Here is a 15443-nt window from a genome sequence, read left to right as displayed (position 1 = left end):
GATCTCTATTAAATCAAATAGATTGAACACTTAGCTAACACTTCCGTCAAATGAAATTCTTTCACGAACCTTGTTCCACAAAGAAAGGAACGTTTGCACATATACGTTAAGGATCACGCACTGAATGATGCGAATCGGCTTACAGCAGCTGCAGAATAAGTTCCCCTTTCTCTTTCGGCAATGCACATTACCGCCGGTGTAGTTCCTTCTTTGGCAGCCAAGGAAATGTCGTGGATCACGGAGATTGTCTATCCTAAACGTTTTCTCAACGCAATTAAACGGACGCGAGCTTGCGAACGAATTTTAGTAACTTGCACAAACACGAGTGTCTTTGACGAGCACCGACCTTGCAGTGGATAGTTTAATTGAAATTTCCGCAAGGGCGAACTTACTGACGATTTTCGTCCTATGAGATAGACAGAAAGAGAGAGAGATTTTGGGGAAGAGCTGTCGTGAGTTCTTCACTGTATTTCTATGCTATAGTTTATCAGACAATACAATAGGTATTACAATTATATTATAGTTTATCAGACAATACAGTGGGTAATACAATAGGTATTACAATATAGTGGAAGTAGACTCTAAAGGCCAACAATATGATTGATCTGGACAGGGATCCTAACAATAAGTGACAGAGTTTTCTCTCAAGAGTGGAAAATCATTGAGATAGTATTTTCCCTTTATCATAGATGGATGAAACGCTCGTGGCTTCCTTTATTCTCGATATACAATATTCTCGATGTAAAATACAAAATATATATACATACATCGATAAATAGAAAGAATATAAAAAGTAATTTGAAAAATAAATGTCATTCTTCCTTTCAGAATAGATCATGATAAAGAGAAAAAAGATATTGCGTTTGAGTGTTCTTATCGATCTTCCGGTATTGAAGCCTTGGTGACACAATAAAATAGAACACGAAAAATCATGAAACCTTTTCTGGATAAATTTGTATGTAATTTAGAGAATGAAATTAACTTTAATCAGCTATCTAATTTTCCCTACTTCAAAATTATTTCGATTTCTTCTTCATTATCAAGCATTATCTGTTATGTTTTTGTGAAATATAAGACGCTAGAAATGATATCATTATACTAGCTATAAACTATTGATCAAAAATGACGAGAAAGAAATAAAGAAAGAGGACACTCGTGAAACATGATTCTTCACATAAAACGAAACAAAACTGGCGAGATATTTGTTCATAAAATAAAATAAAAAATTGTATTGTCGTTCAACAAGACGTTTTATGTATGTACTTGGCTTAAACGTTTTTAGATATGTTCTTTGCACAATGAAATTGGGAATACAATTGATATCAACAATTTTCAGTACTACTTATTCTCACTACGTATATAACCATTGCGAAGTTATTACGAAGTTCGAAGTTTCTCCAAATTTATTATTCTATCTTCCAATTTCCATTTTGTTTCGTCGTAACATTTCTTCCGTTTTCACTCGGCTTCTCTCCTGGAAGCTACCTACGTCTCGAAAGATCCGGTTACAACTTATGCAACGAAGCTTTCTACGTGACCGAACGTATGCGTATATAATTTGCAACAGGCCACAACTCGGAAGTGAAAGATCGATCATTATACTTACGTTCTTATTAGTTCACCTCAACTGACATTAATATAAGTATTTACACTTTAAATCTTCTACCTGGAAATAGAAGAATGTAGGAATGTGTAAAACTTCCTGTAATTATAAAACACAATAAAAATATATTACGTATATATAAATAAAAATTATTTATTTAGACACAATAAATCATAACATTACACAATGTATTAAACATGAATGTATATCAAATACATCGACATAATTTAAGAGAATGCATTATATGAATTATAAAAGATACAATTACAATGTAAAACAATAGCAATTAACATATATATTTATTGAAAGACAAGAATTCAAACATATATACGATAATTTGTACAGTATTATCTATGTCAGAATGGCCGAGCGGTCTAAGGCGCTGCGTTCAGGTCGCAGTCCACTCTGTGGGCGTGGGTTCGAATCCCACTTCTGACATTTTTTTTTGTATCGTCAAGCGAGATATTTCATAAATATAGGTAATAACAACATTGTCAACATACATTGAAAGGTATCAAATTATAATATCACCTTATATCAAACATATTTACAAGGTAAGTTGTACATACAAAACTAAAAATATGCCTCAGAATGTCAATAATTAATTCCCTAAAAAAAGAGAAATAATAAGATTATAAACAATAAATACATGACCATTGAACAAAATCTTATCTATACGACCATTGGTACCAGTAAAAATATAAAAAATATGCAAATTTCGAGAAACAATTGAGTAAAGTCCTTGCTACAATTCACAAATATAAAAATACCTAACAAAATTCAGTTTACGCACATAGGGAAGTTTCTCCGCAAATTAGAATTTATAACAGGAGAATATGACTATAGTGGAGGTGGCATGTATTCTCGTGCCACCTCCTTGAGTCTTATGTTCTCCTGTTGGAAAATTCAGTTTACGGACATAGGGAAGTTTCTCCGCAAATCAGAATTTGTAACAGGAGAATATGACGAGGGTAGAGGTGGCACGATCACACGTGCCACCTCCTTGAGTCTTATGTTCTCCTGTTAGAAAATTCAGTTTACGGACATAGGGAAGTTTCTCCACGAATCAGAATTTGTAACAGGAGAATATGACGAGAGTAGAGGTGGCACGTGGGATCGTGCCACCTCCTTGAGTCTTATGTTCTCCTGTTAGAAAATTCAGTTTACGGACATAGGAAAATTTCTCCGCAAATCAGAATTTGTAACAGGAGAATAGGACGAGAGTAGAGGTGGCACGTGGGATCGTGCCACCTCCTTGAGTCTTATGTTCTCCTGTTAGAAAACTCAGTTTACGGACATAGGGAAGTTTCTCCGCAAATCAGAATTTGTAACAGGAGAATATGACGAGAGTAGAGGTGGCACGTATTCTCGTGATACCTCCTTCAGTCTTATGCTCTCCTGTTAGAAAACTCAGTTTACGGACATAGGGAAGTTTCTCCGCAAATCAGAATTTGTAAGAGGAGAATATGACGAGAGTAGAGGTGGCACGTGGGATCGTGCCACCTCCTTGAGTCTTATGTTCTCCTGTTAGAAAATTCAGTTTACGGACATAGGAAAGTTTCTCCACAAATCAGAATTTGTAACAGGAGAATATGACGAGGGTAGAGGTGGCACGATCCCACGTGCCACCTCCTTGAGTCTTATGTTCTCCTGTTAGAAAACTCAGTTTACGGACATGGGGAAGTTTCTCCGCAAATCAGAATCTGTAACAGGAGAATATGACGAGAGTAGAGGTGGCACGTGGGATCGTGCCACCTCCTTGAGTCTTATGTTCTCCTGTTAGAAAACTCAGTTTACGGACATAGGGAAGTTTCTCCGCAAATCAGAATTTGTAACAGGAGAATATGACGAGAGTAGAGGTGGCACGTATTCTCGTGATACCTCCTTCAGTCTTATGCTCTCCTGTTAGAAAACTCTGTTTACGGACATAGGGAAGTTCCTCCGCAAATCAGAATTTGTAACAGGAGAATATGACGAGGGTAGAGGTGGCACGTATTCTCGTGATACCTCCTTCAGTCTTATGCTCTCCTGTTAGAAAACTCAGTTTACGGACATAGGGAAGTTTCTCCGCAAATCAGAATTTGTAACAGGAGAATATGACGAGAGTAGAGGTGGTACGATCACACGTGCCACCTCCTTGAGTCTTATGTTCTCCTGTTAGAAAATTCAGTTTACGGACATAGGGAAGTTTCTCCACGAATCAGAATTTGTAACAGGAGAATATGACGAGAGTAGAGGTGGCACGTGGGATCGTGCCACCTCCTTGAGTCTTATGTTCTCCTGTTAGAAAATTCAGTTTACGGACATAGGAAAATTTCTCCGCAAATCAGAATTTGTAACAGGAGAATAGGACGAGAGTAGAGGTGGCACGTGGGATCGTGCCACCTCCTTGAGTCTTATGTTCTCCTGTTAGAAAACTCAGTTTACGGACATAGGGAAGTTTCTCCGCAAATCAGAATTTGTAACAGGAGAATATGACGAGAGTAGAGGTGGCACGTATTCTCGTGATACCTCCTTCAGTCTTATGCTCTCCTGTTAGAAAACTCAGTTTACGGACATAGGGAAGTTTCTCCGCAAATCAGAATTTGTAAGAGGAGAATATGACGAGAGTAGAGGTGGCACGTGGGATCGTGCCACCTCCTTGAGTCTTATGTTCTCCTGTTAGAAAATTCAGTTTACGGACATAGGAAAGTTTCTCCACAAATCAGAATTTGTAACAGGAGAATATGACGAGGGTAGAGGTGGCACGATCCCACGTGCCACCTCCTTGAGTCTTATGTTCTCCTGTTAGAAAATTCAGTTTACGGACATAGGGAAGTTCCTCCGCAAATCAGAATTTGTAACAGGAGAATATGACGAGAGTAGAGGTGGCACGATCACACGTGCCACCTCCTTGAGTCTTATGTTCTCCTGTTAGAAAATTCAGTTTACGGACATAGGAAAGTTTCGCCACAAATCAGAATTTGTAACAGGAGAATATGACGAGGGTAGAGGTGGCACGATCCCACGTGCCACCTCCTTGAGTCTTATGTTCTCCTGTTAGAAAACTCAGTTTACGGACATGGGGAAGTTTCTCCGCAAATCAGAATTTGTAACAGGAGAATATGACGACGGTAGAGGTGGCACGTATTCTCGTGATACCTCCTTCAGTCTTATGCTCTCCTGTTAGAAAACTCAGTTTACGGACATGGGGAAGTTTCTCCGCAAATCAGAATCTGTAACAGGAGAATATGACGAGAGTAGAGGTGGCACGTGGGATCGTGCCACCTCCTTGAGTCTTATGTTCTCCTGTTAGAAAATTCAGTTTACGGACATAGGGAAGTTCCTCCGCAAATCAGAATTTGTAACAGGAGAATATGACGAGAGTAGAGGTGGCACGATCACACGTGCCACCTCCTTGAGTCTTATGTTCTCCTGTTAGAAAACTCAGTTTACGGACATAGGGAAGTTTCTCCGCAAATCAGAATTTGTAACAGGAGAATATGACGAGAGTAGAGGTGGCACGATCACACGTGCCACCTCCTTGAGTCTTATGTTCTCCTGTTAGAAAACTCAGTTTACGGACATAGGGAAGTTTCTCCGCAAATCAGAATTTGTAACAGGAGAATATGACGAGAGTAGAGGTGGCACGTATTCTCGTGATACCTCCTTCAGTCTTATGCTCTCCTGTTAGAAAACTCTGTTTACGGACATAGGGAAGTTCCTCCGCAAATCAGAATTTGTAACAGGAGAATATGACGACGGTAGAGGTGGCACGTATTCTCGTGATACCTCCTTCAGTCTTATGCTCTCCTGTTAGAAAACTCAGTTTACGGACATGGGGAAGTTTCTCCGCAAATCAGAATCTGTAACAGGAGAATATGACGAGAGTAGAGGTGGCACGTGGGATCGTGCCACCTCCTTGAGTCTTATGTTCTCCTGTTAGAAAATTCAGTTTACGGACATAGGGAAGTTCCTCCGCAAATCAGAATTTGTAACAGGAGAATATGACGAGAGTAGAGGTGGCACGATCACACGTGCCACCTCCTTGAGTCTTATGTTCTCCTGTTAGAAAACTCAGTTTACGGACATAGGGAAGTTTCTCCGCAAATCAGAATTTGTAACAGGAGAATATGACGAGAGTAGAGGTGGCACGTATTCTCGTGATACCTCCTTCAGTCTTATGCTCTCCTGTTAGAAAACTCAGTTTACGGACATAGGGAAGTTTCTCCGCAAATCAGAATTTGTAACAGGAGAATATGACGAGAGTAGAGGTGGCACGTATTCTCGTGATACCTCCTTCAGTCTTATGTTCTCCTGTTAGAAAATTCAGTTTACGGACATAGGGAAGTTCCTCCGCAAATCAGAATTTGTAACAGGAGAATATGACGAGAGTAGAGGTGGCACGATCACACGTGCCACCTCCTTGAGTCTTATGTTCTCCTGTTAGAAAATTCAGTTTACGGACATAGGAAAGTTTCTCCGCAAATCAGAATTTGTAACAGGAGAATATGACGAGAGTAGAGGTGGCACGATCACACGTGCCACCTCCTTGAGTCTTATGTTCTCCTGTTAGAAAACTCAGTTTACGGACATAGGGAAGTTTCTCCGCAAATCAGAATTTGTAACAGGAGAATATGACGAGAGTAGAGGTGGCACGTATTCTCGTGATACCTCCTTCAGTCTTATGCTCTCCTGTTAGAAAACTCAGTTTACGGACATAGGGAAGTTTCTCCGCAAATCAGAATTTGTAACAGGAGAATATGACGAGAGTAGAGGTGGCACGTATTCTCGTGATACCTCCTTCAGTCTTATGCTCTCCTGTTAGAAAACTCTGTTTACGGACATAGGGAAGTTCCTCCGCAAATCAGAATTTGTAACAGGAGAATATGACGAGGGTAGAGGTGGCACGTGGGATCGTGCCACCTCCTTGAGTCTTATGTTCTCCTGTTAGAAAATTCAGTTTACGGACATAGGGAAGTTCCTCCGCAAATCAGAATTTGTAACAGGAGAATATGACGAGAGTAGAGGTGGCACGATCACACGTGCCACCTCCTTGAGTCTTATGTTCTCCTGTTAGAAAACTCAGTTTACGGACATAGGGAAGTTTCTCCGCAAATCAGAATTTGTAACAGGAGAATATGACGAGAGTAGAGGTGGCACGTATTCTCGTGATACCTCCTTCAGTCTTATGCTCTCCTGTTAGAAAACTCAGTTTACGGACATAGGGAAGTTTCTCCGCAAATCAGAATTTGTAACAGGAGAATATGACGAGAGTAGAGGTGGCACGTATTCTCGTGATACCTCCTTCAGTCTTATGCTCTCCTGTTAGAAAACTCTGTTTACGGACATAGGGAAGTTCCTCCGCAAATCAGAATTTGTAACAGGAGAATATGACGAGGGTAGAGGTGGCACGTGGGATCGTGCCACCTCCTTGAGTCTTATGTTCTCCTGTTAGAAAATTCAGTTTACGGACATAGGGAAGTTTCTCCGCAAATCAGAATTTATAACAGGAGAATATGACGAGGGTAGAGGTGGCACGATCCCACGTGCCACCTCCTTGAGTCTTATGTTCTCCTGTTAGAAAATTCAGTTTACGGACATAGGGAAGTTCCTCCGCAAATCAGAATTTGTAACAGGAGAATATGACGAGAGTAGAGGTGGCACGATCACACGTGCCACCTCCTTGAGTCTTATGTTCTCCTGTTAGAAAATTCAGTTTACGGACATAGGAAAGTTTCTCCACAAATCAGAATTTGTAACAGGAGAATATGACGGGGGTAGAGGTGGCACGATCCCACGTGCCACCTCCTTGAGTCTTATGTTCTCCTGTTAGAAAACTCAGTTTACGGACATAGGGAAGTTTCTCCGCAAATCAGAATTTGTAACAGGAGAATATGACGAGGGTAGAGGTGGCACGATCCCAGGTGCCACCTCCTTGAGTCTTATGTTCTCCTGTTAGAAAACTCAGTTTACGGACATAGGGAAGTTTCTCCGCAAATCAGAATTTGTAACAGGAGAATATGACGAGAGTAGAGGTGGCACGATCACACGTGCCACCTCCTTGAGTCTTATGTTCTCCTGTTAGAAAACTCAGTTTACGGACATAGGGAAGTTTCTCCGCAAATCAGAATTTGTAACAGGAGAATATGACGAGAGTAGAGGTGGCACGTATTCTCGTGATACCTCCTTCAGTCTTATGCTCTCCTGTTAGAAAACTCTGTTTACGGACATAGGGAAGTTTCTCCGCAAATCAGAATTTGTAACAGGAGAATATGACGAGAGTAGAGGTGGCACGTATTCTCGTGATACCTCCTTCAGTCTTATGCTCTCCTGTTAGAAAACTCTGTTTACGGACATAGGGAAGTTCCTCCGCAAATCAGAATTTGTAACAGGAGAATATGACGACGGTAGAGGTGGCACGTATTCTCGTGATACCTCCTTCAGTCTTATGCTCTCCTGTTAGAAAACTCAGTTTACGGACATGGGGAAGTTTCTCCGCAAATCAGAATCTGTAACAGGAGAATATGACGAGAGTAGAGGTGGCACGTGGGATCGTGCCACCTCCTTGAGTCTTATGTTCTCCTGTTAGAAAACTCAGTTTACGGACATAGGGAAGTTTCTCCGCAAATCAGAATTTGTAACAGGAGAATATGACGAGAGTAGAGGTGGCACGATCACACGTGCCACCTCCTTGAGTCTTATGTTCTCCTGTTAGAAAACTCAGTTTACGGACATAGGGAAGTTTCTCCGCAAATCAGAATTTGTAACAGGAGAATATGACGAGAGTAGAGGTGGCACGATCACACGTGCCACCTCCTTGAGTCTTATGTTCTCCTGTTAGATAACTCAGTTTACGGACATAGGGAAGTTTCTCCGCAAATCAGAATTTGTAACAGGAGAATATGACGAGAGTAGAGGTGGCACGTATTCTCGTGATACCTCCTTCAGTCTTATGCTCTCCTGTTAGAAAACTCAGTTTACGGACATAGGGAAGTTTCTCCGCAAATCAGAATTTGTAACAGGAGAATATGACGAGAGTAGAGGTGGCACGTATTCTCGTGATACCTCGTTCAGTCTTATGTTCTCCTGTTAGAAAATTCAGTTTACGGACATAGGGAAGTTCCTCCGCAAATCAGAATTTGTAACAGGAGAATATGACGAGAGTAGAGGTGGCACGATCACACGTGCCACCTCCTTGAGTCTTATGTTCTCCTGTTAGAAAATTCAGTTTACGGACATAGGAAAGTTTCTCCGCAAATCAGAATTTGTAACAGGAGAATATGACGAGAGTAGAGGTGGCACGATCACACGTGCCACCTCCTTGAGTCTTATGTTCTCCTGTTAGAAAACTCAGTTTACGGACATAGGGAAGTTTCTCCGCAAATCAGAATTTGTAACAGGAGAATATGACGAGAGTAGAGGTGGCACGTATTCTCGTGATACCTCCTTCAGTCTTATGCTCTCCTGTTAGAAAACTCAGTTTACGGACATAGGGAAGTTTCTCCGCAAATCAGAATTTGTAACAGGAGAATATGACGGGAGTAGAGGTGGCACGTATTCTCGTGATACCTCCTTCAGTCTTATGCTCTCCTGTTAGAAAACTCTGTTTACGGACATAGGGAAGTTCCTCCGCAAATCAGAATTTGTAACAGGAGAATATGACGAGGGTAGAGGTGGCACGTGGGATCGTGCCACCTCCTTGAGTCTTATGTTCTCCTGTTAGAAAATTCAGTTTACGGACATAGGGAAGTTTCTCCGCAAATCAGAATTTATAACAGGAGAATATGACGAGGGTAGAGGTGGCACGATCCCACGTGCCACCTCCTTGAGTCTTATGTTCTCCTGTTAGAAAATTCAGTTTACGGACATAGGGAAGTTCCTCCGCAAATCAGAATTTGTAACAGGAGAATATGACGAGAGTAGAGGTGGCACGATCACACGTGCCACCTCCTTGAGTCTTATGTTCTCCTGTTAGAAAATTCAGTTTACGGACATAGGAAAGTTTCTCCACAAATCAGAATTTGTAACAGGAGAATATGACGGGGGTAGAGGTGGCACGATCCCACGTGCCACCTCCTTGAGTCTTATGTTCTCCTGTTAGAAAACTCAGTTTACGGACATAGGGAAGTTTCTCCGCAAATCAGAATTTGTAACAGGAGAATATGATGAGAGTAGAGGTGGCACGTGGGATCGTGCCACCTCCTTGAGTCTTATGTTCTCCTGTTAGAAAACTCAGTTTACGGACATAGGGAAGTTTCTCCGCAAATCAGAATTTGTAACAGGAGAATATGACGAGAGTAGAGGTGGCACGATCACACGTGCCACCTCCTTGAGTCTTATGTTCTCCTGTTAGAAAATTCAGTTTACGGACATAGGGAAGTTTCTCCACGAATCAGAATTTGTAACAGGAGAATATGACGAGAGTAGAGGTGGCACGTATTCTCGTGATACCTCCTTCAGTCTTATGCTCTCCTGTTAGAAAACTCAGTTTACGGACATAGGGAAGTTTCTCCTCCAATCAGAATTTGTAACAGGAGAATATGACGAGAGTAGAGGTAGCACGAGAACACGTGCCACCTCCTTGAGTCTTATGTTCTCCTGTTAGAAACCTCAGTTTACGGACATAGGGAAAAATTTCTCCACAAATCAAAATTTGTAACAGGAGAATATGACTATAAAAGAAGTAGCATTAATCGCTTGCCAGTTTTTGGAATTTTGTATTGTTCTATTTTAAATATCATTTGTTTTCGTATGGATATTTTTGGGATTGTGGGTGTATTGGTATTATTATATAATGAAATATGCACCATTATTAATTTTACATTAAAATTTTATTTCTGTTTTTTTACTATTACAGTACATAATTTGATGTTATTATATATATTAACTTAATTTTTTATATAATATAATGTTTATGCGTACATTTAATATAATATTCATTATAGCCTATTATATATATCATTTTGATGACTTGATGAAATTATTTTTTATGTGTTTCCCGCGTCTTCTCTTCTATTATGGTTCCATCTATCGGGAAATTATATCACCTTCCTTTGGACCGGTTCGCTGACGAAATCTTCGTAACCTGTTAAAGCAGAAGGTCGAATTAGATATAATATCATTAACTTTTTAATAGCCTTCATTGTTTTTACAACAAATTAATTTGAAAAGAAGTAAAATTCGCGGTATTTCAAATGGAGGAAGATAATGAGCAAGAAATAGTAGTCGAGGATGACTATTACACGTTTCTCAACGTCCCAAAAAATGTGAGAATAATTAACAATTCCTCTTATATAGGACTTCCCGGCAAGAGATTATTTCTGAACCCTTTACATGACGCATTTTTGCAATGCTGACGTAACTAAACATTAATTTTCTTTTACTTTTTTTTGTTATCGAATTTATCAATTGCCAAAGATATCAGTAAATATGTTTCTTTATGGATCTTGACAATGTGTTTAGTTCGAAAATGCCGGAAATGCTGGTGACAAAAATATAAATAATATTTTTAATAAATGTAAATGAATTATTTCTTTACATTTATTTGGCTTATCCATATTCATTCAAACACATCAAAGATCTTCTATGCTTAAACGTTGTAATGGAATTAAAATTGTTACTATTTTAAAAATAATATAAAAATAATGGGAAATGGATATTTCATGGAATAGAACATGAAACTAATGGAATACAACATAGAACTAATGGAATACAAAATAAGCTTATCAAAATTATATTGTTAAACATTGCAAATTTTATTATTAGGCTACTCCAGAAGAAATTAACAATGCTTACCGTAGACAAAGTAGATTATATCATCCTGATAAACATGTGGATCCAGTGCTTAAAAAGGAAGCAGAAGTATTATTCAATCGTACGAAGAAAGCATATGAAGGTATGTATTTGAATTTTTATATTGGTATTATCTTTTTATAATATTAAGATAATATATTACTTAATTAAATACTTTGTTCAAGTAATTTTCTACTTTATGCTTTAGTCCTTAGCGATCCTCATAAAAGAGCAATCTTTGATACTGTGGGAATTAAAGGACTAGAAACAGAAGGATGGGAAATTGTTCAACGTACAAAAACACCTTCAGAAATAAGAGAAGAATATGAGCGTTTAGAGAGGGAAAGAGAAGAGAGAAGGCTTCAGGAGCATACAAATCCAAAAGGAAATGTAACTGTGTATATTAATGCTACAGACTTGTTTAGTAAATATGATGAAGATTATAGTAATAGGTAATGGATATTTTCTAGTGATTAATATATTCTTATTATTAATTCAAGTGTGTTATATATAATATTTGAATATTTTAAATAATATTGTAGTATGGATATTTTTTCATCTATTGAAGTCAGTGGAATGTCATTTACACAATCTATTGAGGCACCTCTTACTTTAAAAGATACTATAACTTTATATGGTTCATTGGCGACACAGAATGGAACTGGTCATGGGACCATTAATGTCTCAGCAAAAAAATTAGTGTCTTCTAAAGGATGGGTGGAATTAGATGTAGGTGCAGGCAATGGTCCAACTATATCGCTAAAAGGATTTCGAACATTGACAAAAAGACTTTTTTGTGATGGTGAAACAATATTACAATTTACAGCACATGGTGTAAGACCAGGCCTTGTAGGAAGTATGTTTTGTAATTTTTATAAACATTGTTTGAAAATCAAATTTATAAAATTATGTAAACTTTTAAACTATATGAAAATATTTTATCAGATTTGTTTGTTTACAGCCCTAGCTATGCAATTGGATAAACATACAGTTGGATACCTAACATATAGAGCAGGAATTCAAAGTGCAATGAGTACAATGCTTGTAAGAGATACATCTCGTTCTTATACATCAATTTTAATACATTTAGGTATTATACATTCTTACATTAATCTTCATTATGTATATAAAATGAAAGAAAAGGAGCTCAAAATACGTGGAAACATACGGTTAGTAGAAAGAATTACTTGCATCTTTTTTTTGCTTTACAGAACTTAAGCATATGTTTAAATTATTTTTTCATACAGAATAGGTACATTCGGTGCATTCTTAGAATATGGCGTAGAAAAGAAAGTTTCTCGTCATAGTTCACTTGCGGCCACTGTACGAATTTCAGTAACAACGGGAGTGACATTAAAAGTTAAATTAAACAGAGCTTCACAAACATATGCATTTCCAATTCACATAAGTGAAGAAATTCTTCCAGCTCCTGTGTTCTATGCAACTGTAGTACCCTTTATAACATGGACTGTTGTCAAGAAATTTGTTGTTGACCCAATAGTAAAAGAGAGAAAAGAACGAGATAAAGAGAAACAAAAAGAAATGAATAAGACAAGAATGTTAGAAAAACAGAAAGAAGCCAAAGCTGCTATCGAATTAATGAGAGCTACGTTTAGTAGAATTAGAGCAGAAGAAGAATCTAAGAAAGGATTGGTTATAACAAAAGCTTCTTATGGACGATTTGTTTATCCTTTACAAGATAGATCTACTGTAGAAGAAACTGGTCGAAATAGAGATGAAGTTATAGACGTAACAATTCCTTTGCAATGTTTAGTAAGAGATTCTAGATTGATTCTTCACGATACATCAAAGGTATTTGATTACAATTTATTACACACTATTCAAATTACTCCTAATTATTATTTAGTATTCATGATACATCGGTTGTAATATTACAGAGTCAGTTACCTGGATTTTACGATCCATGTGTTGGAGAAGAGAAACAACTTTTAATACAGTATCTTTTCCATAATCAAACGCACGAATGTATTATAAAAGATACAGAACCTCTCAGGATACCAGTACCTTGTAAGAACTATATAATTTATCTTTATGATATATTGCTTATTGATGATATAATACTAAGAAAATATTAATAATTACTTTGCATATTAATATAATATAATATATTTAAATAACATCTAAATATTTTCAGCACACAAAGTAAACACAACATGACGTACAGAACAAGTTGAACATATAAAAAGATGCCGTCATATTCTGCATTGGTGACTTTAATCATTTTAATCAGGTTTTGTTCATTTTTAAAAATAACATCATTTTCAAAAATCTTACAATTCCATTAATTCTTTGGTGAATACTTTATATAGTTTTATTTGTCTTTAATAATAATGTTCTTGTATAATGTAGCTGTCAGTTGTATTTATTACAAAATTTATTGCATATACTGCAAAAAATTAAAATATGAGAAATTACTGCACAAATAATAATCTATCTGGAATTAAGGCTACCGATCGGAATTACGACATTATTATTTCGATATCGTATAAAATAAAATTTTTATGTACTATTGTATTGCTCTTTATTGAAGCAAATAATGTAATGACTGCCTTTAGAAAAATATGGAAGTTTACCAAATATATTCAAATATTCGACATTAGATAAAAACCAGACATTAAGATAATACCTGAATTAATAAAAAGAAAATAGTTAAGGATATAAGTGATTAATGTATAGAATACTTCAATTGAAGATAGTATACATATGTAATTATGTAGATAATATCTGAAATTTATGAAAATATATTAAGCAAAGAAAAAGAATTATTCGAAGATTAAAAACATTGAATACTACATATATTTAATATAAGTTTCAAATAAATCCTGCTTTGTTGAATTGGATGACTATGTTTTTTAATTTTTTGTACATACTTATATTTATATATTTTTACACTTACATAAGATCATATTTTATTATATATTTTTTTATCACAAATTTGGTATCCTCATGATAAAAACAATATTTTTTATTTAGAATTTATATTAAGAGTAAGTGTATCTAGATTATTATTTAACATTTCATTATTTGAAAGCAATTTACTAAAGAGATTTAATTCATTGTCTTTTGTATGAACATCAGAGATAGGTGTCCATGAATGATCCTGTTCTAATCTGTATGAACCTTTATAGGTTTGAGAAGGACCTGAATTACCCCACTCCTATAAAATATAAATATTAAAATAACAATGATACATTATTAAAACAGATTATACTTAGTACTTACTTCTGGATTAAGCATAGAAAAATAATATTGTCCTGACTTGCGTTCATATAAATGGTATACTTGGCCAGGATGTTTTACAAAATTACAAGCAGCATGATGCAACTTCATATTTTGCTTAACTTCTAATAAAATATTTTCAGCTTGTCTCTGAAGAAATTTCATTTGTTCTGCAATCACTTGCAACTTATTGCATGCATTGGCTTTGATGTAATTATCAGCCTGTAAAGTAAACAGTTATATTTGTTATATCGACTTTGTATATTCAAGCAAAATATATATATTCTTAACAAATATATACTTTTTGTATTTCCCTTGCTAATGCAACTAAATCTTGTTTCGATGATTTGGCTACAGCATTTGGATCAACCAAATGTATACCTTGTGGCATGTAATTTCGTTCAACAAGGGCTACTGTAAAAATATATAACATCGTTATAATAATTGCTTAATACTCACATAACCATAAAAATTATTATTATAAATTTATTATACATTTGTTAGGTGATTCGTCACAATTGTCCATTTTCGTATGAATTCGTTTCATGTATATTATATGAAAAGAGAGACACAAGGAGTGATCATATCAATTTATATATTCATCACGTACAATCATTCTAACCTCATGATATAACAGTATGCTTGAAATATCGATCTATTTTTTTTATCGAGCTTTTAAATTAATTAAATTAACAAATAAGAGTAATACAATGAAACTTTGAAGAATTATTAAATGATATTATTGTTTATAACAGACGAATAAAATAAGATGAAGCCTAATACACAAATTTTATGGGTTCTTTACGTAGTTTGTAGTTCGTTGTAA

The 15443-nt window shown here is 36.6% G+C and overlaps 2 protein-coding genes and 1 non-coding gene across 3 annotated transcripts; 2 read left to right on the top strand and 1 right to left on the bottom strand.

The window, feature by feature from the left end:
- The first annotated feature begins 1958 nt into the window (after positions 1-1958).
- On the top strand, positions 1959-2041 carry Trnal-cag (transfer RNA leucine (anticodon CAG)). The gene has a single exon. It is a non-coding gene; the product is annotated as a tRNA-Leu (tRNA).
- An 8606-nt stretch (positions 2042-10647) lies between these two features.
- LOC127064310 (dnaJ homolog subfamily C member 11) lies at positions 10648-14238 on the top strand. The gene is made up of 8 exons (XM_050995223.1): positions 10648-10851; positions 11351-11480; positions 11586-11829; positions 11920-12233; positions 12339-12546; positions 12625-13189; positions 13276-13405; positions 13533-14238. The coding sequence occupies exons 1-8, from the start codon at positions 10780-10782 to the stop codon at positions 13553-13555; spliced, it is 1686 nt and encodes a 561-aa protein (XP_050851180.1). The 5' UTR covers positions 10648-10779; the 3' UTR covers positions 13556-14238.
- LOC127064324 (uncharacterized protein C1orf50 homolog) lies at positions 14172-15417 on the bottom strand. The gene is made up of 4 exons (XM_050995267.1): positions 15113-15417; positions 14919-15031; positions 14621-14839; positions 14172-14555 (listed from the first exon to the last, which is right to left on the bottom strand). The coding sequence occupies exons 1-4, from the start codon at positions 15162-15164 to the stop codon at positions 14364-14366; spliced, it is 576 nt and encodes a 191-aa protein (XP_050851224.1). The 5' UTR covers positions 15165-15417; the 3' UTR covers positions 14172-14363.
- Positions 15418-15443: the final 26 nt, after the last annotated feature.

Source organism: Vespula vulgaris, chromosome 5 (genome assembly GCF_905475345.1).
Source record: "Vespula vulgaris chromosome 5, iyVesVulg1.1, whole genome shotgun sequence".
Taxonomy (NCBI): domain Eukaryota; kingdom Metazoa; phylum Arthropoda; class Insecta; order Hymenoptera; family Vespidae; genus Vespula; species Vespula vulgaris.
This window is presented reverse-complemented; position numbering and strand designations above follow the sequence as displayed.

Coding starts and splice junctions, on each gene's coding strand:
- LOC127064310 (XM_050995223.1), top strand. CDS start 10,780: ATGGAGGAAGATAATGAGCAAGAAATAGTAGTCGAGGATGACTATTAC. Junction 12,234..12,338: donor AAGACCAGGCCTTGTAGGAA/GTATGTTTTGTA, acceptor GTTTGTTTACAG/CCCTAGCTATGCAATTGGAT. Junction 13,190..13,275: donor TTCTTCACGATACATCAAAG/GTATTTGATTAC, acceptor GTAATATTACAG/AGTCAGTTACCTGGATTTTA.
- LOC127064324 (XM_050995267.1), bottom strand. CDS start 15,164: ATGAAACGAATTCATACGAAAATGGACAATTGTGACGAATCACCTAAC. Junction 14,840..14,918: donor TAGCAAGGGAAATACAAAAA/GTATATATTTGT, acceptor TTTACTTTACAG/GCTGATAATTACATCAAAGC. Junction 14,556..14,620: donor TTTCTATGCTTAATCCAGAA/GTAAGTACTAAG, acceptor TATATTTTATAG/GAGTGGGGTAATTCAGGTCC.